Genomic DNA, 25,662 nt, shown 5'->3' with positions numbered 1-25,662 from the left:
AGATTTAAGTGCAAGTCAGGCATGGTGGCCCATGCCTTTCATCCCAGCACTCAGGAGACAGAGACAAACAGTTCCAGGACAGCCTGGTCTACATAGTGAGACCCTATCTCAAAAACAAAACCCCCATAAACCTTAAATGGTCACCTAAGGAGTTATGTAGGCATGTCCAAGTCTGTGTTAGGAAACCATGCTGTGTTTCTTAAGTTACATTGACAAAAGATCAGAAGCTTAAACAATGAGAAAGACCTACTAGGGGGCCATGGCAACCATCCCAACAAAAACAAATTAATGGGGCTGGAGAGATGGCTCAGCAGTTAAGAGCACAGGCTGCTCTTCCGGAGGATCCAGGTTCAATTCCCACCCCTATGGCAGCTCACAACTGTCTGCAACTCCAGTTCCAGGAGATCTGACAGCCTCACACAGATATATACGCAGGCAAAACACCAACGCCCATAAAATAAATAAACAAATCTTAAAAAAAGAAAACAAATTAAGATTATACTTGGACAACGGAGCTGGATAATAAGAGACAGATTTGAGAGACACCGCAGAGCTGATATAGCTGAGAACTGGTGAGTATCTGCACGCACGGGAGACGGTAGAGTGGGTGTGGATGCATGGCACTAAATAAACAAGATGGAAATTACGTGGTCAAGGGAAGAGTGAGACCAGTGACTAGAGTCTGCTTTTAGCCAATGAATCTAGACTAACGATGGAAAAACCCTTACGGCAACTATGAAGTCACACTGGGATCAGAGGAAGCCATGGCTGAGGATGCTGAGGAGGAAACGTCAAACCCAAATAAAAGGCGCAGGGTACGAAGTAAGTCAAGACTGGAACCCAGGGGGACATCAACGTTAAGTGGGTAGATGGAATTCTAGAACTATTGGTAAAGCTGGATTTTTTAAAAATTTGTTTTATTTTTAATTGCGAGCGAGCGTGCGTGCGTGCGTGCGTGCGTGTGTGTGTGTGTGTGTGTGTGTGTGTGTGTGTGTGTGTACATGAGTATATTGCCTGCAGAGGCCAGAAGAGGCTATTGGATCCCCTGGAATTGGAGTTAGAAGTGGCTGTGAACTGCCTGGGGTAGGTGCTGGGCACTAAGGTTGGGTCCTCTGCAAGAGCACTGTTAACCACTGAGCCGTCTATCCAGCCCCCCCCCCCCCCCCTAGAACTGAACTTTATAAATGGCAGAAATTAGGAATGGAGAATGTTCAGGAAAGAGAAGGAGCCAGGTACAGTGGCACATGCTTGTAATCTTGACACTTGGGAGGCAAGAGCAGGAGGATCATGAGTCCCGGAACCATCCTGGGCTACATAGTGAGGCTCTGTCTACAAACAGAAGTCAAAAGAAGAAAAGAAGAAAGGGAAGAAAGAGGAGATGGTTAATAGTGTCAGCACATCTTTAAGAGCTGAAAAGGTTGATGGCTAAGAAGCAGCTGCTGATTCAGTGACCTGAGCAAGGAGTCAGACTGAATGATGACCTACCAGTGGAGTCAGAGGGATGGGCTGAAGAACGAACTTCAGATTCGTGGATGGAGGTGGCTGTTGAGGATGCTCTTTTAAGAGGCTTGGTGATAAGAAGGGGTGGCTGGGGGCCAAAGCTTCAGCGAGAGGAACCATCAAGAGACGATGCTCTCCTGGAAGCCTTCTGGACACTAACCTGTGTTTATTTTGGCTGCCTAAACAGGAATCTGTAAAACCCAGAAACATACTTGCTAACTGCTACCGGGTCCCTTTAGGAGGCAGTTTGGGTGTGGTAACAGCTCTGATGTCCTTCTCAACACACTCAGAGATGTGATTAGTTCAGCCGATCGTCTTTTGTACGTGGAACAGGCCCTGGGTCCCCATAGAGCAGCAAAAGCGGCCACGTCATTCAAGCTTCCTCTTTTTAATAGATTTTAAAATAATCCCTTTATGTGTCTTTAACTCTCTTCAAAAGTACTTCTTTTGTCTAGCACATTTGCCCGACACCCTGTTCCTAACCTGACATACTCCGCGAGCATCCTGCTCGCCTCTCTTTCTGACATTCTTTGAGAGAAGTCATTTCCCTCCAAGGGTAGCCACTGTGACCAACACATCTTCATGTGCTTAGATTTCTGAAAATCTCTCACTTGCTCTTTTTCTACACTTCCAGTCAGGTCTTTAAAAATAGTCTCCATTTGTCCTGTGACTTTCAAAGACACCTTTCGGTTTTTCCTGGGGAACATTTTTTCCCCCTTAGTGAACATCAGCTATTGAGATAAGTTTTCTGGGCTCACGGATTTAATTGTGTCATGTCACTCACATTTACTTTAATCTGTATGCACACGTGGTCACCTCATGGGAGTATCTTCTAGATCAGAATCACAGCTAGGTCATTTTCTCTAGCTGTAGGTGGTAACTTCCTGTTACAGTGGTGTTCATTCTAATACCTGAACCTCCTCTCCTTATTAAATAACTAATCACAGCCTTTTGGCTCCATCAGCCACTTTATGACTTATATTTGAGTCGACTCTCTGACTTAAAATGACTTGCATAATATCTGTGTTTCTATGTTGTTAATGTTTCTGTGCCAGTATCATGAGCTTGCTCAGTTATTCTATAGCAATGGTTGACAAAAACTTTAATCACCTGGAAAGTTTTTTTTTTAATGTCTGCTTGGTATTCTGATTTAACTTGGAGCAAAGTCTAAGCATCATTTTTTAAAAGATGCACTTATGTATATAAGTGTTCTACCCGAATGTATGTGCACCATGAGCATGCAGTGCCCATGGGGGCCAGAAGAGGGCGCTGGGTCCTCTGGAACTGGAGTTACCAACAGCTGTGAGCCACCATGTCAGTGCTGGGAACTGAACCTGGTCCCCTACAAAAGCAACAAGTGCTTTTAACCTCTGAGTCATCCCTCCAGACCCCAGCATGAAGATTTTTTAAAGCTTTGCAGGAGAGTTTAATGCAAACCAAGTTTGACATCCACTAATTTAAATACATTCCTAAAGTAATCATTTTTTTTTTTTTTTAGAATTATCAAAAGATTTGGACAGGCATTTCTCCAGCGAAGATACAGAAATGACCATTAAGTATATGAAAAAACTCTCCGCATCATTGGTCATACAGAAATGGAAATGAAAACCATAATGAGACAACACTTGATATCCGTTGGGATGTCTGGAATTAAACAGGACATGCATATGGACACAGGCGAGGATGCTGGTGCGACTGTAAAATGGTATAGCCATTTCATCAACAGTTTTAAACATAGGTTAAACGGTTACCATGAAACTCTGATCCATGGCAAGCAAAAATGTATGCTCACACAAGGACTTGTATGTGAATTTTCAGAGCATCATTTTGTTTACTAACAGCCCCAAAGCAGGAAAAACCAAGTACCTATTAACTGATGAATGAATAAACAAAATGTGTGGTATCCATATAATGGGATATTACTCAGCCACAAAACGGAATGAAATGCTGATTGATACTACCACATGGATATACTTAATAAACACGCTAATATTATGCTGAATAGAAGAAGGCAGTCACTAATCTAGGAATCCATTTACATGAAGTGTCTGGAATGGATAAACCCACAGATACAGAAAGACTTCTTGGTTTCCAGGGGCCTGGAGAAGGAGAAAATGGAGAGAAACTGCAAGCCAGCAGAGTACTGGGATAATGAAATGTTCCGGGATTAGTCATTCTCGAACATAAAACTTATGTTCTAATTATGGTCTAATGATGGCTTCCCAACTGTGGGATTCTACCGGAAACTTTTGAAAGACAGGGTTGATGTATGGTGTGTGAGTCCCATATCCAAAGACATCAAAGGAGCCTGTGCATTCCAACTGTCATCTCACAGCTCCAGGGGTGGGGGTGGGGGTGGGTTCCTACTCAACAGTTTGGTTCTTTGAGGATGACGCCCTTCTAAGCACATTTCTGTTTTACCGTTTTTCCCACCTTAGCCTAGGCATCAGGACAGAAAGGAAGGGAGTCACCTAGTTTTGCCTGATGCCTAGGCTGAGTCCTCAGAGTATATTAACGTGGACCAGCTGACGTTAGCCACTTTTAGGATAAGAGAAAAGTAAGTTCTATGGGGGGAAACACAAGTGACAGACAGGATTCCTAGTAAGTGAGGACAGACTGCTCGGAAGCCGAGAAAGGAAAAGGCCAGCGAGGTATAAAGAGATCCTGAGCGAGTATGGCAGAACTTCTAGGACACTTGAAAGATAAACTGCCATTTGAAAGTTCAGATACGAGGCCAGTGAGATGCTCTGTGAGTAAGATCATTGTCACTAGCCTGACAATCTGCATTTGATCCCTGGGACATTCATGGTGGAAGGAGAGAGCAAACTCCTGAAAGCTGTCCTCTGACCGCCACATGCCCACGATAGCATGTACATGCTCATGATAGTATGTACATGCCCATGATAGCATGTACATGCTCATGATCACCATACACACATAAATAAATAAGTACATGCAACAAAAAGAAAAGGCTCAGATATGTAAACTTAGGATATTATAGACAAAATGCTTGCTTTTCCTACAATATTTTTCTATTTATAATTTTTGTAATATATTTCATTTCTATCTATAATTTTTAACCTGTGAAATATAGTAAATTTTAGAATGATCATTATCATCCAAGAGACAGTACAGGCTATATATATATATATAAAACTTTAAAGCAATGTTTTCATAATAGACTCTGTCCAAAATGAGCTACCACTAATAGGTGTTTTCTGTCTCTTGCTCTGGGAGCTAGCTCTAACCGGGAAGGCTGATGTTTATCTGCGTTCTCATACAAAGATGCATGTTGTTGCTTCCAGATAGAAATACTGTCAGCATTGTCAAACACTAGCCAAAGAATTTAAATGAGAAGAGTTTAAATTCAGGAGTCTGGCAGACCCACAGGCCGATGCCAAAAACTTGAAACGACCGGCAGGGGTGAGCGAAGGACTGAATACATAAGGGCGTGTACCAGAGACATTCTGGGGAAGAAAAGTATGGACAGAGTCCACAAAAGGGCAGACTGGGAGTGTGAGTCAGTCTGTCAGGCAGAAAACCCTCACAGTGCCCAACGAGGGAAGGGTGGGGCCAGTCAGGCCCAGGCTGGCTGGGACATCTTCCCAGGTCTAAGACTCTGAGCAGGGCCATGGGCCATCAGAAAGGAAAGAACAGATTTTGACTGGCATTGGTCTACTCTCTTTAGCCTTTGCCCTGCAGCATGCTGACCTGATTTGGTGGCTGGTGGGGTACCTGATTGAAAACAGACAAAAGCCCAGGCCCACAAAGCCACACTGGGTTTGGGGGCCAAGTTCCAACATGCAAAGGGTCATCGCTGCTTAATGTCCATCCAGGCCTGTGCCAGGATCACCAGGGGCCGATCTGCAGGAGCTATGGGAACAGCAGGAGTGTCTAGGGCCCACAGGAGGTGGTGGTTATGGTCTGAAGGCGGGAGATGGTCTTGCTATAAAATCAAATTTGGTGCTAAGTAAACCAGGCCATTCATTTTCATGGGCCCAGAAGCCAGGTGTTCCCAGGTCCTGGGGGAGGGCCTAGGCTGGAGGCCATGCCATATCCAAAGTGAAGTTCAGAAAGGAAAGAATCATCCTGGTGTCCCAGAAACAGCACGGCCAGTTGGTATCACCTTCTTCTCTTTCTTTTCCTCCTCCCATTTCTTTTAAAGGCTCAGGGTGTATATTTAAAGATATGTAGGGAAAAAAAATGTGTTTCTAGAAATCCATACTTACAGATAAGTGACTGCAATTTGCTAGTTCTTCTGTGCTCAGATGTGTTTTCCAACACACAAAACACACTAATAAATCTATCAGGGGCGAGAGAGGCAGTGGGGGACAGCTGCCGCCAAGCCATCCAGGAGTGACAATGATTAATTCCTACATCTGCTCAGTCAGCTAGAAACAAAGGTCATTGTGCATAGATTAGCACAGCGATCACCACCCCCTCCCACCGCAGACAGACAGACAGACAGACAGACAGACAGACACACACACACACACACACACACACACACACACACACACACGTGTGTGTGTGTGGGGGCACCATTCGCCATTGCTATTGAGAATTGCAAAATTCAGAATACTTGAAAGCATATTTACTCTCTGGTGAATTACAGAGGTAAAAGCAAGCTCCTGGCCTCGGGGGTGGCGAAGACCGCGCAGGGAGGGAGTCAGGGTAGATTAATGTTAGACTATTTTCAAATCTAGTTAGTACCCCCAATCAAGTAAAATTTGGATATTGGGTTACATGTACAAAAGCAGAGAGAGCAGGGAATTTTTGAATAGATCTCGATCCAGTATTTGATCAGAGGTAAGGCTGGTGAATACGCAGCAATATCTGCTGTACCGTTCTGCGCAGACTGCCATGAAAAAGTCCACAGACTCGACGAAGTAAACAACGGGATTTTATTTCTCATATCCAGGAGACTCGAAGTCCAAGGTCATGAGTGGGCCAAGGCTCTTTTGTAGTGCGGGGTCCCTTCCAGCCTGCGACATTGGCCTGCCGTCTCCACGGGCTCTTCCTCACTTCTGTAAGAGCACCCTCAGGACACCAGCCCTGAGGGGCTAGTGCTGTGACCTAACCTAACGCCATTTAACCTCAAAAACTGTCTTCAAACACAGTTACATTAGGACTCAGGGCTTCCATGTATGAATATGGGGGAGCCTGGTTCTCATGACATCTAGAATTATGTAAAGTGGATGCTTGGAAGTTAACTCCTGGTCCCTACGTTCCGTAGTCCCCTGAAGGCGTAGCTACTTCCTGTCCATGATGCCTATACATACACATTTCTGACAGTTTGCCTTTGTAATGACTGTGGACAAGGAAAGCTAATTTTTTTTAACGTACACAGATTATAAATGAACTACCATGAAGAGAACATCTAGGTGACCATAAGCCAAGTCCAAATTGAGAACATTACAGCCACATCATAATTGTTACCTTCCCTCTCTCCAAAGGCAAAGCGCTGCACTGACTTTTAGCACTATAATTCAGTTAGTTCTGACTTTGAACTGTTTTATGAAGGGGAAATCACACGGTGCATGACTGGCTTTTAAAGCTGACACCTGGGTTAGTTGCTCCCATTTGGGAGCTATTATAAATAATATCGTGGGCATCTGTTTATGTTTTGATGTAGGCATATGTTTTCATTTTCTTAGATAGAGGACCTAGGAGTTTAACTGTTGACCACTCAATATTTGGGGGGATTCTCTAACGACATCCATAACAAAGCTCAACTGTTTTACATTCCCACCCACAGTATGTGAGTGTTATAATTCCTCCACAGCCTCAAAAACACTTGTTCACTTTTTAATTACAGTCATCCTAGGAGGTGGAAAGTGGTATACAATCTGCTTGGATCTGCTTTCCTCTTCCTACTTAAGGAAGCGCCTGCTGAGTTTTTATATATCTTTTCAGATGCCCGGCCCACTTTATACTGTTTTCCAAGATGGTTGTACCAGTTTTCACTCTTCATTATGAGAGTGAGATATGTCCTACTCAGGTCTGCTGACAACGGGCAGGTCTAGTTTATATTCATTTTGTTTTGTTTTGTCTTTTACTATTGGGTTGTAAGCATCCCTTCAAATATCTAGACATAAATCCTTTATTTGAGATATCATTTTAAAACACTTCCTTTTTTATGATTTATTTTTATTTTATGTGCATTGGTGTTTTGCCCGCATTATGTCTGTATGAGGTGTTGGATCTCCTGAAGTGGGAGCTACAGGCAATTATGAGCCACCTGATGTGGGTGCTGGGAACTGAACCCTGGTCCTTTGTAAGAGCAGTACATGCTCTTAAACTGCGCTGTCCCTCCATCCCCTGGGGCACAGCAGTTTTAACTTTGGTGATCCTGAACTTGGTTTTCTTTTATTGTGTGTACTTCTGTGCCATTTAACTAAGAGTCTTTTGATAAACAAGTTCTTTTCTTTTTCTTTCTTTCTTTCTTTCTTTCTTTCTTTCTTTCTTTCTTTCTTTCTTTCTTTCTTTCTTTCTTTCTTTCTTTCTTTCTTTTTTTTTACATTTATTTGGGGTGTGTGTGTGTGTGTGTGTGTGTGTGTGTGTGTGTGTGTATGTGTGTGTGTGTGCATGAGCCAGGCTACATGTTGGTGGTCAAAGAAAAACTGAGGAGTTGGCTTTCTGCCTCCACCATGTGGTTTCTGGGAATCAAATTCAAATTGTCAGCGTTGCCAGGGAGCACCTTTATCTGTTATGCTATCTTGCTGGCCCAAGTTCTCCTCCTTCTTTTTTTTTTTTAATCAGTGGCATATAAAGGAGTCTTACATAGTTCACCTTACACTTACAGTATAACTAATCATTATGTCCTTCAATATACATAATAGAGACATAAGTAAGAATATTTTTCCAGAAAAATATTTAAGAATTTTTGGGTTTTTTGTTTGCTTGGTTTTGTTTGTTTGTTTTTGAGACAAGGTTTCTCTGAGTAGTTTTGGTGCCTGTCCTGGATCTCGCTCTGTAGACCAGGCTGGCCTCGAACTCACAGAGATCCTCCTGGCTCTGCCTCCCGAGTGCTGGGATTAAAGGTGTGCGTCACCGTCGCCCAGCAGAATTTTTGTTTCATATAACAAACTGACATATATCACTTTTGGAGGTTTTCATCTTGTGGAAAAAAAAAGAACAACCCAATGACACTTTTAAAAACAGGTTGAAGAAAAATATACATGGCCAGGCATGAAGGGGGTACATGCCTACAATCCCAGTACTCTAGAAGCGGAAGCAGGAAGATTACCATGAATTTGGGCCCAGATTGGGCTACACAAGAAACACCAGGCTAACCAGGGCTACATAGCAAGACTTGGTCTCAAAAACCAAATAAAAACCAAACACAAATCCAAAAGAAAACAGGGACAAATAAAGATAAATTCATATGTATAAATACACAATTCAAAAATCCACCCCAGACATGCCTCTGCATCCAGTGCACAGCCCAAGAAGGATGCCTACTTACCCTTCAGACACCTGTCCCTGGCTCTGCTGGTCACCAGGCGGCCTTTCTCTGTCTCCTGACCTAGAGTAAAAACTGCCCGGAATCCTGACAGGCTCGCTTGTCTGTCTTTGTGCTTCTCATGCAAGAGAAATCACACCAGGTATAATCTTTGTGTTTGGTCAACAATATTGTCAGTACTGTGGCAGGTAATTGTAGATCACTGTCATGGTGTAGCATCGATTTATGGGATGTATCTGAAGGTATTGCGACGTTAAAATTGTTGATGAACATTTTGAGCTGCTTCCGGTTTCTTGACAGTTCTGCTATGGTGTGAATATCATCTGTTCCCACCCGAACTGATGTTGGGGTGTGGTTCCCACTGCAACACTGTTTCGAGATGATGGGACATCATCTCTATTTGGGTCATGTAAGCATCACCATGGAAGGGATTAATGACCACCTCATGGCAATAGGTTTATTCTTGTGAGACCAGGTTAGCATGAAAGCCAGCTGTTACAAATCAAGACGACCCCCACGTATTTGGCCTTTTGTGTGTATTTTTAGTTCTCTGTTCTTCTGCCATGTTGGGATACAGCTGGGGCCTCTTATCCAATAGCAGCACCTTCCTGTCTGGGTCTTCCAGCTGCCAGAATCATGAGCCAAATAACACTCCTTTCTTTATACATAACTCAGCCTTAGATATTCTGTTAGAGCAACACAAAGTGGTCTGAGATAGGTTTGTTATAAATAGTACTGCTAAGAATATTCTAGTAAATGTATTTTGGTAGCTCTATGTGCAGTTTTCTGGGACTTCAGACAGACAGCGCATGAATATGTTCAAGGTTTATAGATATTGCCGAACAGTTTTGCAAAGTGAACGCATATATATATATATATGTATATATATATATATATATATATATATATATATATATATATATATACTGAGACACCACATGCATATAGTCTTCATACAGCAGTGGTTTCTATAGCCTAGGTCTGTAGGAGGCCATGCTGTCTAGGTGTGTGCAATGTGTTATGACATTCACACAATACCTCACATCATGAGACATTTCTCAGAGGGTCATCTTTCTAGTTAAGCAACGATACTTCCATAACAATGCATCAGAATTCCTATAGCTCTTCAGCTTCTCCAAACTTAATTTTGTCCGTCTCTTAAGTAAGCATGTAGGCTGTCCACTGTGTCTTCAATGTGCATGTCTCGGATTGACCATTATTTATTTATGGTCAATTTATGGCTAGCTGGATTGTTGGTGAAGTATCACTGCATATCTTTTCTTCATTAAAAATAATCCTTCATCTCAATATGCTATATTTTGTCATGTTTGGTTACTATCTCTTAGAAGCCTGTTCTTTTCTAATGAGAGACAGAAAGGGAGTGGATCTGGAGGTGAGGGGAGGTAGGAGGAACTGGGAAGAATAGAGGGAGGGGAAACTATAATCAGGTTATATTGTATGAGAAAAGTGTCTGTCTTCAATACAAGAAAAAAAGGGTTTTTTTCTTATTGATTTATAGTTCTTCATTCTGGATAAAAATCCTTTCCTGATACACACGTTGTGAATACATTATCTCACTCTATAGCTTGGCTTTCTTTTCTTTTTTTTTTTTTTTTTTTTTTTTTTTTTTTTTTTTTTTTTTTTTTGGTTTTTCGAGACAGGGTTTCTCTGTGTAGCTTTGCGCCTTTCCTGGAGCTCACTTGGTAGCCCAGGCTGGCCTCGAACTCACAGAGATCCGCCTGCCTCTGCCTCCCGAGTGCTGGGATTAAAGGCGTGCGCCACCAACGCCCGGCGGCTTTCTTTTCTTATAGTGGTATCTTTAACGGAAAATTTCATATCTCTCTCTCTTTTTCTATCTATCTGTATCTCTATATCTATCTGTCTATCTATCTATCTATCTATCTATCTATCTATCTATCTATCTATCTATTTTGAGGCAAGATCTATTTATGTACTCCTGGCTATCCTAGAGCTCACCATGTGAGCAGGCTGGCCTCAGACTCACAGAAGTCCCCCTGTCTCTGCTTCCCGAGTATTGGGATTAAAGACGTGCACCACTACACCCAGCCTTTTAGGTTTTTTTTTTTTTTTTTTTTTTTTTTTTTTCGAGACAGGGTTTCTCTGTGTAGCTTTGCACCTTTTCCTGGAACTCACTTGGTAGCCCAGGCTGGCCTCGAACTCACAGAGATCCGCCTGGCTCTGTCTCCCGAGTGCTGGGATTAAAGATGTGCGCCACCACCGCCCGGCCCAGCCTTTTAGTTTTAATGTAGAGAAATTGAACAATCTTTCCCTTCACGATAATAGTATTTATATTCTGTTTGAATATAAAACAGCACCTTCTTTTTCTATCTTTATTCAGCAATGTTGGAATCTGCTTTCTTTTGTTCCTTCAGTTTTTATCCTGTGGCCCCTACAGAATAGTTCCATCAGAGGGGCTGGAGAGATGGTTTAGAGGTTAGGAGCACCTACTGCTTTTACAGAGGACATGAGTTCATTTCCTAGTGCTCACATCAGGTGGCTCACAACAGTCTGTAACTCTAGCTCTGGAGGTGTTTGACACCCACCTATGGCCACTTCAATTATGTGCACTCATGTACACACACACACACACACTCAAATAATAAAAACAAAATTTAAAAAGAACAGTACCGTTGGCGTTAAGTATTCATCCCTGTTGTGATATATTTGTAATCTAAGAAATAAAGCTTGCCTGAAGATCAGAAGACAGAGCTAGCCAGAGAGTTAGCCAGAGAGCTCAGGCAGTGGTGGTACACACATTTAATCCTAGCACTCTGGAGGCAGAGGCAGAGATCCATGTGGATCTCTGTAAGTTCAAGGCCATGCTGGGCTACATGAGATTAACCCAGCCTAAAAGAGAAACAGAGCCAGGCAGTGGTGGCACACACACCTTTAATTCCAGCACTAGGAAGGTTGAGACAGGAAGTGATATGGCTGGGCAGAGAAAGGAATATGAGGCAGGAGGAGACAGGAATTCATTCACTCTCTTGCAGAGGCTCTGTCAGGCTGAGGAGTTGGTGAGGTAAGAGGTGGTAGCTGTGGCCTGCTCTGCTTCTCTGATCTTTCAGCTTTCACCCTGATATCGGGCTCTGGGTTTTGATTATAAGACCATTTAGGATTCATGCAACACATGCCTCTCAGTACCAAGTTTCTCTTAGCTTAGACTAAGGGCCTTGTCCCTCAAGAACCTCTTCTGTATGCCACCAACCCTCCAGTGGCCAAGAGCACAGAGTAGAGGAAGACTGGATGTGGACATGCTCTGCCAGGGAACCCCAACCCAAGCTAGTGGGGGTCAGTGTCCACTTACCAGCCGCGAGCAGAATAAGCCAAGAAGCACTTCTCCAATATTCCTAGAGACTTCTGAACTTTACCATTTAGGTGCCTGGATTAAGGCACCTGGAGAGATGGATTTATTTAAGGCAGTTCTGCTCAACTCCATTAAATGTTAATACTCTAGTCATAAAACAGCAGCTAGACTTCTATTCTACCCCATGGAAGTCAAGCAATGTTATGTCTCAGCTCCAAATCCTCCCGTGGTTGCTTGTACCAACCAGGGCAGGAGCCAAAGACATTAATTATGTCGACCTACAAAGCACCCATGGATCTTGCCCTGTTGATTCCCTGACCTCACCCTCCCCTATCTTGCCTCGTTTAATCTGCTTCAGCCCATGTACTTACGCTTTATTTTCTGAGTCCTCAACTTGGAGAAAACAAATTCCATGAAGGAGATGATTTTTTTTTTTGCCTAGTTTGTCCTTTAATATGATCCCCAGGACCTAGATAGCATCTAGCACACTGCTTGACAATTGTGTGTGTGTGTGCGTGCACGCGTATTTATTTATTTATTTATTTATTTATTTTTGAGACAGGTTTTCTCTGTGTAGCTTTGCACCTTTCCTGGGACTCACTTGGTAGCCCAGGCTGGCCTCGAACTCACAGAGATCCACCTGGCTCTGCCTCCCGAGTGCTGGGATTAAAGGCGTGCGCCACCACTGCCCGGGCTTGTGTATTTATAAAGACAGTCTGTATCTAGTCCCAGTTGACCCAGAACTCTTTATGTACACGAATCTGGCCTTGAACTCACAGATCTGTAGATAACAATAGCCAGCTATGTAAGAACGTGACGGCATGAAGGCCCTCTAAAAGCACAGCCCACCATGGCCAATAGTGCACCAAGGACAGATCTGTTTCTGTGGGATAACAGGACTGGGAGGATGGGTAGGAAGAACCGCAGCCAGAAGGGCTGGGAACCTGTGTGTCATGCCCGGGGACTGGGGAGGGAGGGAGACCCAGGAGAAGGGCTGGGGACCTGTGTGTCATGCTGGGGGTGCGGGGGGGGGGGGGTGCTGGGGAGGGAAAAGGGCCACAGTGGAGAGCAGCCGCTTTGCTCTGCACTGTCTGTGTGGACTTGAGACTGTTAAGTAGGCGAAAGGACTTGTCTGTCTTCCAAGAGCTTATCCTTATCCCTGTGCTCGGTTTTCTTCCAGGCCAGCTAAAGTGTTCCCCTGGGAAAAGAACATAATCTGGGTACAATGGAGAGCAAAGAGGAAAACAGTCAGGAGCTGGGGGGGTGGCCAATGGTAGACCAATTGCCTGGCATGAACAAGGCCCTGGGTTCTACCCTCAGGACCACTAATAAATAAATAAGTAAATACATGTTCAAAATCCAAGAACAGAGGCTGGAGAGACAGCTCGGTGGCTAAGAGTACTGGGCCAGGGTTCGATTCCCAGCATCTACGTGGCAATTCACATCTGCCTGTCACTCCAGTTTTAGGGGATCTGGTGTCCTTTTCTGGCCTCTGAGGGCACTGCATGCCCTCACGGTGCACAGAGACACCTCCAGGTAAAACACTAAGGAGCATAAAAACAAGGCTTTAATTTAAAAAGAAAAAAAAAAGTTCAAGGATCTCATTATTTGATAAAGGAGTTAGAACTGCCTTCTCCCAACTCAGTAAATGCCATCCACCACCAGCTGTAAGACAGTGACAGTTGTCTTCAGCTGTTTGCTTGTCTGTCTATCTATCTATCTATCTATCTATCTATCTATCTATCTATCTATCTATCTATCGGTCTATCTATCTATCGTATTGTGGGTATGTGTGCATGTGCAGACATGCCATGGCATGCATGTGGAGGTCAGAGGACAACTTTGGGAGACAGTTCTCTCCTTCCACCTTATGGGCCCCTGGGATTAAATTTAGGTGGTCAGGCTTGGTGGCAAGTGCCTTTGCCACTTAATATTCTTGCCAGCCCATGTGTCTATCTATTTTTATTTTAGTTACTTATTCTTTTTTTTTTTTTGTTTGTTTGTTTCTCAGACAGGAATTTTACTATGTAGCCCAGGCTGGTCTTGAACTGGTGATCCTCCAGCTTCTGACTCCTAAGGCTTGTGCCACCATGCTTGGCTAGTTATGCAAATTCACATACACAGAGGTTTGAAGGAAGGTGTGAGCAGCTCATCTAGGCTTAAGATCCATCTAGGCCTGTCTGCCAGGTGACTAAAGAGCATCAAAGCTCTGTGCCGAGACAACTCTTATGTCTTAACCCTATTGCCTCATTAACCTCCATACACTCCCACCCATACTCTATTCCACAGGCAGAACCCACGAAAGACCTTCCCCACCCACCACCTCACTTTCACTCTGCATCTCTGTTCCTGCCCTGTTCCCACACGCCAGTGGCATCTGACCTCATGATTATGACATCTACCCTTAGCACGCTGCCCCATCTCTTGGAAACAATGGTCCAAATAATATTTGCCTTCTGTGACGGTCAGCTTCTTGTGATGGTAGAGCCTTTCAGGATCTGTCCCGGCCCCTCTCCTTCATCCAGCCCCAGACCCTGCAACATCATCCTGACTTGGGCAACCCGGTCAGTGTCTGTTCTAGGAGGGACTGCTTCCTCTTCTTCTGTCCTGCTTAGCAATCACAGTGTCAAAGATGATAGCCACGATCCCAGCACGCCAGGGTGCAAGCTTTCCCTCAGCCCAAAGTGATTGGTACTGCTTGCCTGTCCTTCCCGTGACCTTGCCTTCAGCGCCAATGAATCAACCCTCAAAGATGACAGCCCTGGAACAATCGATGTGGAGACAGCACAGATCCTACCCAGCAGCAAGGCATTAGGTTTCAAACCGGATTTTAAAATGAACTTCTTAAAGATCCATATACAGGGCGATGGATTTCATGATGGCATTTTCTTACCTTCTTTGTTTTGTTGACCCTTCCCCAGTCCCCGTCCCTTCCCTAGTCCTCAGCCCTTCCTGCTGGTCCCTTCTCTCCCCAGCTAGCCCCACTTCTGCCGAAAAGTTATTATTATTATTATTTTCAAAAACAGAACATACCTTGACTTGCTCATGTTTCCTTACCCCAGGGACAGATAAAGTTCAAGGTCTCGGAGACTCATAAATCACATTTACACAGTGTCCTGGGTACAAAGTATTCAGCTCACTAAACATTTCCTATTGACTGTAATAAGATCAGCCTCACTCAGATAATAATATAACACTCTCAGAAATGGGAAGAATGAAGAAAAATATGAGTCGAAGCCTGCTTGAGAAAGCATGGAGATCCTAAGGACTTTTGTGATGAGGACCAGTGACGTGAAACCCACTGGGAGGCAGAGTCCGAGAAGGGGACAAGGTGGTGCTTGAGAACCATGGCGTGAATCTTCTGGAAGCAGGGCAGGTAAACACAGCACGCACACTAGAGCATGAGACTCAGCTCTGCCGGAAGCAGGCAGGGGACCCGGGTGAGGATCCTACCTGGGGAGGACCATGTCCAGGAGTGAAGAGGGCACAGGAAAAGACACTTTCGGTCTAGGTAGCTGACTGTCATGATTCTGAGTTGGATGCAAAGCTGCCGTGGGCCCAGGAACAGCTCTGTATATTCTTGCTGGGTCCTCTAAGACACAAGTGCCTGCCTGTTCTTTATTCACGCCCTTCTCAGGGTTGATCACATAATACATGAACAACCTTGAAAAGTAATGTAGATCTCAATTTCCCTTCCTCCCTCCTTCCCTTCTCTCTCTGTCTCTCTGTCTCTGTCTCTGTCTCTGTCACACACACACACACACACACACACACACACACACACACACACACACACACACACACCAAGCTTGTAACTCACTGTAAAGGCAGTGAATCCTCTAGACACAGTGCCCCTCTCCTTGACAGGTAACTCACTGGCTATTCAAGGCTCCTCCACAGGCCCTTCTTCGTGCTCTTGGGATTTGGACTGTGTCCACAGGCCCGTCATTATCCTGGGAGCCAATCAGTCTAACTAGAAGCTGCTTACTGTTTCAGTCATGAGTGCTGACTACTTTGGCTCACATCCAAGAAACAGTAACAGGTTAAGTTGTTAGTTTGCAAGCAGAGTAAAAATCCACATTCTACACAATAATTATGACTCATATTTCTCAGACAGCAACATTTCACTGAATACTATGATGGGAATTCCAGTGTCGACTTTGAGATACAACAAGATATCAATCTACAATCTATAACTATCATCTCAAGTAATAGTGAAATAAGACCTCAGAATAAAAGGCCTTATTGAACAAGGTTAGCTGAGTGTAGATTGTAGAATTTGAGTCCTATTTTGTGCATGTCAGAGGAGATAGATACCAGGAGAGCTTCCTGTTGGGCCTGAAATATATAACAATTTCAACTTAAGTTGTACAGTTTAATAAGAATATTATTAAAAGAATATTTTTATTAATAAGTTCATGAATAATCTAAGGGAAATATTTTTCTATATCAATTATTAATATCTAGTAAAGTTATTAGATGATTTTAAGATAACTTAGCAAGCCCTTTAGAAAAACATACCTGTATGTGTGTGTGGGTGCACAACTTTAATCCCAGTGCTTGGGAGGCAGAGGCAGGCAGATTTCTGAGTTCGAGGCCAGCCTGATCTATATAGTGAGCTCCAGGACAGCCAGGGCTATTATACAGAGAAACTCTGTCTTGAAAACAAAAACAAAAATATACCTATATACTTTATTTCCCATGAGATCTTTCCCAGAAACATAAGAATGTTTGTATAACATTTACTTTGACTTTATGTGTATGAGTGTTTGCCTGAATATATGTGTCTGTGCACAGTGTGTGCTGTGCCTATGGAGGCCAGAAGAAGGCACCAGATCCCCTGGGGCTGGAATTCCAAGAAGGTGGGTGCTAGGAATGGAAGCTGAGTCTCTGGAAGAGCAGCCGGCACTCTTAATCACTGAGTCATCTCTGCAGCCCCAGTACAAACTTTCTTATGTCTGTGTCACGACACTCATTCACAGCTGTTTAAGTTTCTTACATGATTTTCTATAATTCCTCTTTCCTGTCTCCTTTTGCTAACCTTACCCACTTACAGTCAACTGTTGACCCTTCTGTTAGTACAAGTTAGTTAGCAACGGATTAGTTTTCTAGAATTTTGAGTAACTGGAATTATAAAACATTTTGGACAGGCCTGCCCTGTGCCCTCGGCCTGGGTGGGAACAGACAGCCACAAGATAGCCACAGCTCTGTCTGGCGGGAGCCACTACAAACAGGTATGAATTTTGGGATCAGCTTGCCGATATATAATGGGGGTGTGTGTAACGTGATTGGGCTGTTCTACAGATCAGTTAGAGAACTGATATTTTTACAGTACTGAACACAGCATCTCTCCACTTACTCAGTTTTTCCAATTTTCTCTAGTATGTCACGGTTTTCAGAGTATAGGTATTCCACATCATTAGATTTATCCACAAATCTCTCCTTCCCTCCTTTCTCTCTTCCCACTCCCTTCTTCTTTCCTTTCCTTTTCTAAGACAAGGTCTCACAATCCTCCTGATGTTATAAAAAGCATTGCTTTTAACTTCACTTTTCCATGGTCTGTTGTTAGTCTATTGACACGCACTTAAGTTTTGTGCATTGGTCTTACACCCTACAAACTTGCTCACTTGTTGGTTTGTAATAGGTTTTTTTTTTTTTAAACTCATCATCTTAACTATTTCTTTCTTTCTTTCTTTTTTTTTTAGATTTATTTATTTATTATGTATACAGCATGTATGACTTCAGGCCAGACGAGGGCACCAGATCTTATTACGGATGGTTGTGAGCCACCATGTGGTTGCTGGGAATTGAACTCAGGACCTCTGGAAGAGCAGTCAGTGCTCTTAACCTCTGAGCCATCTCTCCAGCCCCTGTAATAGGTTTTTTGTTTTGGTGGGAAGATGCTTTGTTTTAAAAATAAATTCCTTTGGATTTGCTATATAATCAGATTAGCTGAGAGCAAAAACATCTTAGGGTTTGTTTTTGTTTTGTTTTGTTTTGTTTTGTTTTTGAGACAAAGTTTCTCTGTGTAGTCCAGGCTGTCCTGGAACTCACTCTGTAGACCAGGCTGGCTTCACACTCACAGAGACCCACTTGTCTCTGCCTTCTGAGTGCTGGGATTAAAGGTGTGCACCACCACCCAGCTTAGTGCTTTGTTTTGTTTTGTTTTGTTTCTTTTTAAATAAGTAGATACCTTTTAAGACCCTAGTGCTGAAGACATCACATACTTGAGTCATTGAATATGGAAAAAACCTAACTGGTACTCAGCTGGAAGTTTTATTCTTGCTGACTACTTTTCATAGTTCTGGGAGGTGTTATGCATGCTATAAGAGGAGAAAAATAATTATCCAGCTCACCTAACTATGAATGCTGTGAGTTACACTATTGATCTTCCTGACAAGATACGCTCATTGGTGGAATAGTGGTATAGACCCTATGGGAGTAACCAACCACTTTACAGGGAATATATGGATTTGAGCCCACTTTGTGAGATGGAACCTGTACTGGATGGCTTTTGTGTGTCAACTTGACACAAGCTAGAGTCATCAAAGGAAGGAGCCTCAGCTGAGGAAATGCCTCCTTGAGATCCGCCTGTAAGGCATGTTCTCATTTAGTGATCAGTGGGGGAGGGCCCAGTCCATGGTGGGTGGTGCCATTCCTGGATTTCTGTTCCTGGGATATAAGAAGGTGGGCTGAGCAAGCCATGGGAAGCAAGCCAGTAAGTAACTTTTCTCCACGGCCTCTGTATCAGCTCCTGCCTCCGGGATTGCCCTGTTGGAGTTGCTGTCCTGACATCCTTCAGTGATGAACAGCAATGTTGAATTGTAAGCCAAGTAAACACTTTCCTCTTCAACTTGCTTTTTGGCCATGGTGTTTTGTCTCAGCAATAGAAACCCTAACTAAGATAGAATCCATTCCTGAAACCGCTGATGAGGTCAAGAAGCTATGGATAGACAGGTCACGGGCCTAAGAGGAAAATCTACCACTATTATTCTGTTAAATCAACATAGAAATGATGCTGTGGATAATGCTTTTGTACACTGGTTTAATAAAATGCTGATTGGCCAGTAGCTAGGCAGGAAGTATAGGCAGAATAAGCAAACAAGAATTATGGGAAGAGGAAGGCTGAGTCAGGAGACACCAGCCTGCCGTCCAGGGAGCAGCATGTAATGGCACACAGGTAAAGCCATGGAACACGTGACAACATATAGATGAACAGAAATGGGCTGAGTTTAAATGTAAGCGCTAGTCAGTAGAAAGCCTGAGCTGATGGCCAAGCAGTTTTAATTAATATAAGGCTCTATGTGTTTACTTGGATCTGAGCGGCTGCGGACTGGGTGGGACACAGGAACACTTCCAGCTATACAATAAAATGACTCCTGATGACTTATTGCTGTACCCATAGGTCAATATATCACTCAGCCTTCATCAGAGAAGCTTCTTTACAGATGGCAATTAATACAGAGATCCACAGCTGGTCAACATACAGAAAACAAGAGAGTGGAGAGTGCTCAGCCTTAAATGGGATGTCTATATCACACTCCTCTCAAGGCTCAGGGGATCTATGAGGAAGAGGGATTGGAAATATTGTAAAAGCCAGAGGTAGTAGATGACTTCAGGGAAACAGTGTTTCCCAGACATAACAGCACACACACACACACACACACACACACACATAGACACACACACACACACACACACACACACACATGACCTCAGAAATGAAATGAAGTGGATCATGATTTTTATTTATTTGTTTGTTTGTTTGTTTGTTTGAGATGGGGTTTTCCTGTGTAGCCTCAGCTTTCCTGGAACTCAGGAACTCAGGATGGGCTCGAACTTAGAGATCCACCTCTGCCTCCGCCTCTTGAGTGCTGGGATTAAAGGCATGTACCACCATGCCAGGCTGGATCATCTGACTGTAATGTTGCTCCTTTGAATAAATTTTATTGTTCAATAAAGCACCTTTGAAAATGGGCAATTTTATCTTTCCTTTCTTACCTCAAAAGCTACTTCCCTATACAATGGATTTGGGTCCACAGTGCTTCTTATGGTCTTATTCTTTATAAACATTCTGACTTAATAAATTCCATATATGCATATACCAGTTATATTTCTCTAGAAAACCATGACTAATAGAGTGAGTCCCAGAAAGTTCCTTCTCATAAGGGTCTCACTGTCGGGCAGCCTACAACAGAGCAGTCTAGAGCAACCAGGTGAAGAATAAGATCTGAGATGGAAGGTATCATTTTATATCCCAACAACAGCAATGGCATCTCATTAGTAAGCAAGTCAATCAGTCTAGTCCACATTCAAAGAGATTTCAGAGAGTGAGACTCCCTGGAGCTGGAACTCAATGGAGAGTACTCCAGAGGCAACCCCTCTTATCAACCTGACACAGTGTAGGGTGTCCATTCTTCCATCCCTCATTTGGATAACTGCATCTTTAATGTTTCCCCCGAATCAGTTTGACCAGAACTTGGTCAATGCTACTGATACTTATAAAGAAGCAGCTTTGGTTATGATTTATTTTTCCTTATTGTTTTGTGTTTTCCATTTTATCAATTTCTATTGATCTTTATCATTTTCTTTCCACTATCTGTTTTAGGCTCATTTGTTCTCTAGTCTACTTTTGTGCATGGGTGAAGGTGAGATTGTGATTTGGGACCTTTCTTCATGTCTAATAAAGAGATGAGTACCCAAAGAACTACTCTAAAGACAGTTAACCAGCTTTGATACATGCTCATTTTAATTCAATCCAAGATATATTTTCTATTTTACTTTTCCTTTTGATTCCTTCTTTGAGGATGGTTTTATTGGAGTGTTCTAAGTAGATTCTGTGTATTTTAGGATTTTCTGAGTTCAATTTATTTCCAATGTATTCAGTGGATATACTCTGTATGACTTGAATTCTTTTAAGTTTTCTTTCCTTCCTTCCTCCTCCCTCCCTCTCTCCCTCTGTCTCTCTCTCTCCTTCCCTCCTTCCCTCCCTCTCTCCCTCCCTTCCTTTCTTCTTTTCTTTCTTTTTCATTTGTTTTATTTTTCAGACAGGCTCTAAGCTGTTTTAGAACTTGCTGTATGGCCAAGGCTAGCCTCACACTTGCCCTCCCCGTGGCTCCGCCTCCTGAGTGCTGAGGTTGCAAGTACGAGTCTCCACACCCAGTGTAAATTCAGTACAGCTTTGTCTGGGGCCTAGAGTCTTTCCAGGTCTGGTCAATGTCCTGTGTGTCCTTGTAAAGAATGTGAGGGAGTCTGCTGTTGTTGGGTGGAGGGTTAGACAAGTACCAGGTAGGTCAAGTTTCCTAGGTCTTTGCTGATTTTCTGTTGTAGGCTACGTTAACTTTATTTTAAAATAAATGCAATATCTATGACTAAATTTAATCATTATTATAGTATTTTTGTTTCAGTAATATACTTTTCTTCTCTGACATGTGCAATCACATGAAGGAACACAACACAACACACACACACACACACACACACACACACACACACACACACACACACACACAGAGACCTAAACTGAAATAAAGCAGATCACCTGACTGTGATGTTGCTCCTTTGAACAAAGTTTCCTGTTCAGTAAGGCACCCTTGGAAATGGGTTCGTTCTTCTTCCCTGCCAGGTCTCCTAAGCTACTTTACCATACACTGTAATTCGATCTGCAGGGCTTCTTATGATCTCACTCTTTATGCCAAGTCACGTTCCCATTGCGAACAAGACAGGCAGAAGATCTTTAGTGGCATGACAGAAATATGGGTGTTTCTATTTCAGCGCTGCTCATAGGTGCTTCTGGGTTTTGTGTTTTTGAGACAGTGCTTCCCTGTGTAGCCCTGGCTGTCCCAGAATTCACTCTGTAGACCAGGCTGGCCTTGAACTCACAGAGGTCTGCCTGCCTCTGGCTCCCAAGTGCTGGGATTAAAGGCATGCACCACCATACCCATCAGGTGTTTCTGTTTTAATAGTATGTATAAATGTTTGATAAAGCTTTTAAAATTTAATTTAATTTTATGTGTATGAGTGTTTTGCCTGCAGACATGTCTGTGTACTACATGTGTGCCTGGTACCTGTAGAGGTATTGGGTCCTCTGGAACTGGTGTTACAGCAGGATGTGACCTGTCATGTAGGTGGTTGGAATCAAAACTAGGTCATCAACCAGAGCTCTTAACCTTTGAGCCATCTTTACCCCTGATGTTTACCCCCATTGTGAAAAATTACATATAAAAATTATAGATCTAGGCCGGGCGTTGGTGGCGCACGCCTTTAATCCCAGCACTCGGGAGGCAGAGCCAGGCGGATCTCTGTGAGTTCGAGGCCAGCCTGGGCTACCAAGTGAGCTCCAGGAAAGGCGCAAAGCTACACAGAGAAACCCTGTCTCAAAAAACCAAAAAAAAAAAAAAAAATTATGGATCTTGATCAGAAGAAAAACACTAGGTTGTCCTTGAAAGCATAACACTCAAACTACATTTAACTTTGTAGCAAATCTTAACAAAATACTAATTCTCCCAATTAAAGCACTAACCCTCAGTCAATATTCATGATGCTCTGTATCACAGCTTACTTTTGTAGCCTTAAATCTCAAGATGTAGGTTCTATGGCATTTATCCTCAATTTAGTGACAACATTGTCACTAAAATTTAAAATGGACTTTAGACCTGGTGCATTCTTCAACAATCGAGGGATTTGTTTGTTTTTAACATAGGCAAATATCTCCTTTATGTCCTCTTCTACTCCTTCAACTTTGTGGGTAGGGAAGACACGAATCCTGAAGCCATTGAACTGGCCACGACTTGTACTGAAGGAGCATACCACATGGTATTCTCAGGTTAAAGCTTTCTTTCCTTCTTGGGGATGGGAGGTTTAAATTTTATTCTACTTTTTAGAGAGAGAGAGAGAGAGTGTGTGTGTGTGTGTGTGTGTGTGTGTGTGTGTGTGTGAGAGAGAGAGAGAGAGAGAGAGAGAGAGAGAGAGAGAGAGAGGACAACTTGTAACAACTAGTTCTCCTCCTCTACCATGTGGAGTCTCAGGGATCAAACTGAGGTCATCAAACTTGGCAGCAAGCTCCCATACCCACTGAGCCATCTCACTGGCTGAGAAGGAAGAGCCCGACTCAAACTTGCTATAGCCAAGGATGACTGTGGTGGTTTGAATAGCAATAGCCCCCATAGACTCATGGGTTTGAATGCTTGGCTCATAGGGAGTGGCACTTTTAGGTGTGGCCTTGTTGGAGTAAGTATGGCCTTGTTGGACGAAGTGTGCCACTGTTGGGGCAGGCTTGGAGGTCTTATATGCTCAAGCTATGCCCAGTCTGGTACCCAGTCTCCTTCTGCTGACTGTGGATCAAGATGTAGAACTCTCAGTTCCTTCTCCAGCATCATGTCTGCCTGCTTGCTGCATGTCACCCTCCATATAATAGACTAGATCTCTGAAACGATAATCCACCCCCAATGAAATGTTTTCCTTTATAAGAGTTGCCATGGTCATGGCGTCTCTTCACAGTGATAAAACTCTAGCTAAGACAATGACCTTGAATTCCTAATCTTCCCACCTCCCCTCCCAAGTTCTGAGATTACAGGCATGTGTCACCACACTTGGTTGAATGCGATGCTGGAGACTGAACCCAGGGCTGTGTGAATGCTGGGCAGGCACTCTACCAGCCAAGTTGCCTCTCCAGCCCAACGTTTCTTTAGTTTCCATTAACAAAGCTTGCCCATGAATGCTTTCAACTACTGGTTTACCGAGAGCCAATCACATGTGAGACAATGCTAGCATTGTATAATTTGCTGACCCCGCACTGGCAGACGTTATAAAACCTTGTAGTTCTATACTTTCTCCGGTCATTTTCTTGGCAGCATTCACCATTTGGATTGGTCTTCCCTCCAAGACCTCCAAACACATGTACTGAGCACCCGTTATGTGTCAATCTGTTCTAAATGCTAGAGGCACTGTGGGGAGCATGAGACACCGGGTCCCTGTGATCCCAGGCTTTGCACTGATGGACGCTGGTTAAGCTGCTCACGAAGCCATGATGATGTTAGCACTCTGGGTTTCCCGGTTCTGCTTACAGGAGGTGGGACTCTAGGCAGGAGGCTGCTTACCTGTTCTTCCTGCAGCGAATTGTGAAAGCGAGGAAGAAGAGCACCAGAAGCAGTCCACAGCTGAGGAAAGTCCAAACAATACCCAAGAGGGCGGGAGACAGGGGAGAGACGTCTGCGCTGCTGGGCTGCGAATCAGTCTGGAGGTAGAATTAAAAAAAAAAAAAAAAAGAAGACGCTGTTAAGAATGAAGGATCTGCCAGGCTTGATGGTGCAGACAAGTGGATCTCTGTGAGTTCGAGGCCACCCTGGTCTACAGAGTGAGTTCCAGGCCAGACAGGGCTACACAGAGAAACCCTGTCTCGAAAAACAAAACAAGAGTAAAGACTCCATAGACAGCATCAAAGCTGATGATGCTCGTCCTAAAGGGCAGTTCCTCTTCCACCACCCCCATCCCCCCACCACCGTGCATGTGAGGAGCACTGATGCCCACGGCTGCTCACTTACGATCGTTGTCTTGCAAAGATCATGAAGGGGTCTCCGATCCAGCTCCTGGCCAGGAAAACTGTCACAAAATTCAGAGCAGTTGATTTCCGGATCCATGTCACCACATGCTCCCTCTATGGGCGCCTACGCAGTCTTGGCTACTCCCGGGCAAGGACGCAGACTGGACTCAAGTCTTCCCTTCAGAGGCCCCATCTCAGAGCTGCCTCCAGACTCCAGATCCAGGGTGAAAAGGCGATCTGGGTGGAAGTGAAGGGTTGTTTCATTAGGCTCCTTCACCAGTCATATTTGAACACCAGACACTCTTCAGCGGGACCCCTGCTGCCTGTGGGTACCACGTGGTCAAGAGTGGGCATCTCAGGTCGTACAACGTGTGGATTCCGGTTCACCACCAGAGGGCAGTCAAACTGGGCCCTGGAGGAAGGCAGTCAGACCAGCTAACAGACATGCACACAGAGGTTTAAAATATTTTTACTATCTTAACTATATGCACTTATGTTCTATTATGTGTAGTTATATGCTTATAAATATCACAACATTTAAAAATATAAAATATTTTAATAAATATGTTTAAAACTCATCGTAATGAATACTTTAGAAACAGAGATAAAGTAAGTACATTTAAGAATTTCTAGGTAAAAGTCTCTTCACCCTCCAGAGCCTTTTAATGGCCAAGCTCTCAAAAAACTTTACTTTTGATTTAGAAGGGCACATCTTCCCCCTTTCCCTCCGCAAAATCCATGTCCTAAGATCTTTCCACGTAGCGTAAGCTCTGTTTGATCCTAGGCGATTCTGGGCTGAGTACCACATGCTATCTCTCTACATCAATTACC

At 43.6% G+C, this 25,662-nt stretch overlaps 1 protein-coding gene across 1 annotated transcript in view; it reads right to left on the bottom strand.

Moving 5' to 3' along the window:
- Gpr156 (G protein-coupled receptor 156) overlaps positions 1 to 25,088 on the bottom strand; it is a 61,496-nt gene extending 36,408 nt beyond the window's left edge. Inside the window, exons 1-2 of the mRNA XM_076548845.1 lie at positions 24,833 to 25,088; positions 24,389 to 24,525 (exon numbers count right to left, since the gene is read on the bottom strand). Coding sequence (XP_076404960.1) covers positions 24,389 to 24,525; positions 24,833 to 24,928 — 233 coding nt within the window. The 5' untranslated portion in view covers positions 24,929 to 25,088. The remainder of the gene's footprint in view (positions 1 to 24,388; positions 24,526 to 24,832) is intronic.
- Positions 25,089 to 25,662: the final 574 nt, after the last annotated feature.

This window comes from Peromyscus maniculatus, chromosome 12 (genome assembly GCF_049852395.1).
Source record: "Peromyscus maniculatus bairdii isolate BWxNUB_F1_BW_parent chromosome 12, HU_Pman_BW_mat_3.1, whole genome shotgun sequence".
Lineage (NCBI taxonomy): Eukaryota > Metazoa > Chordata > Mammalia > Rodentia > Cricetidae > Peromyscus > Peromyscus maniculatus.
The sequence above is the reverse complement of the archived record's forward strand: the minus strand, read 5'-3'. Positions and strand labels throughout refer to the sequence as shown.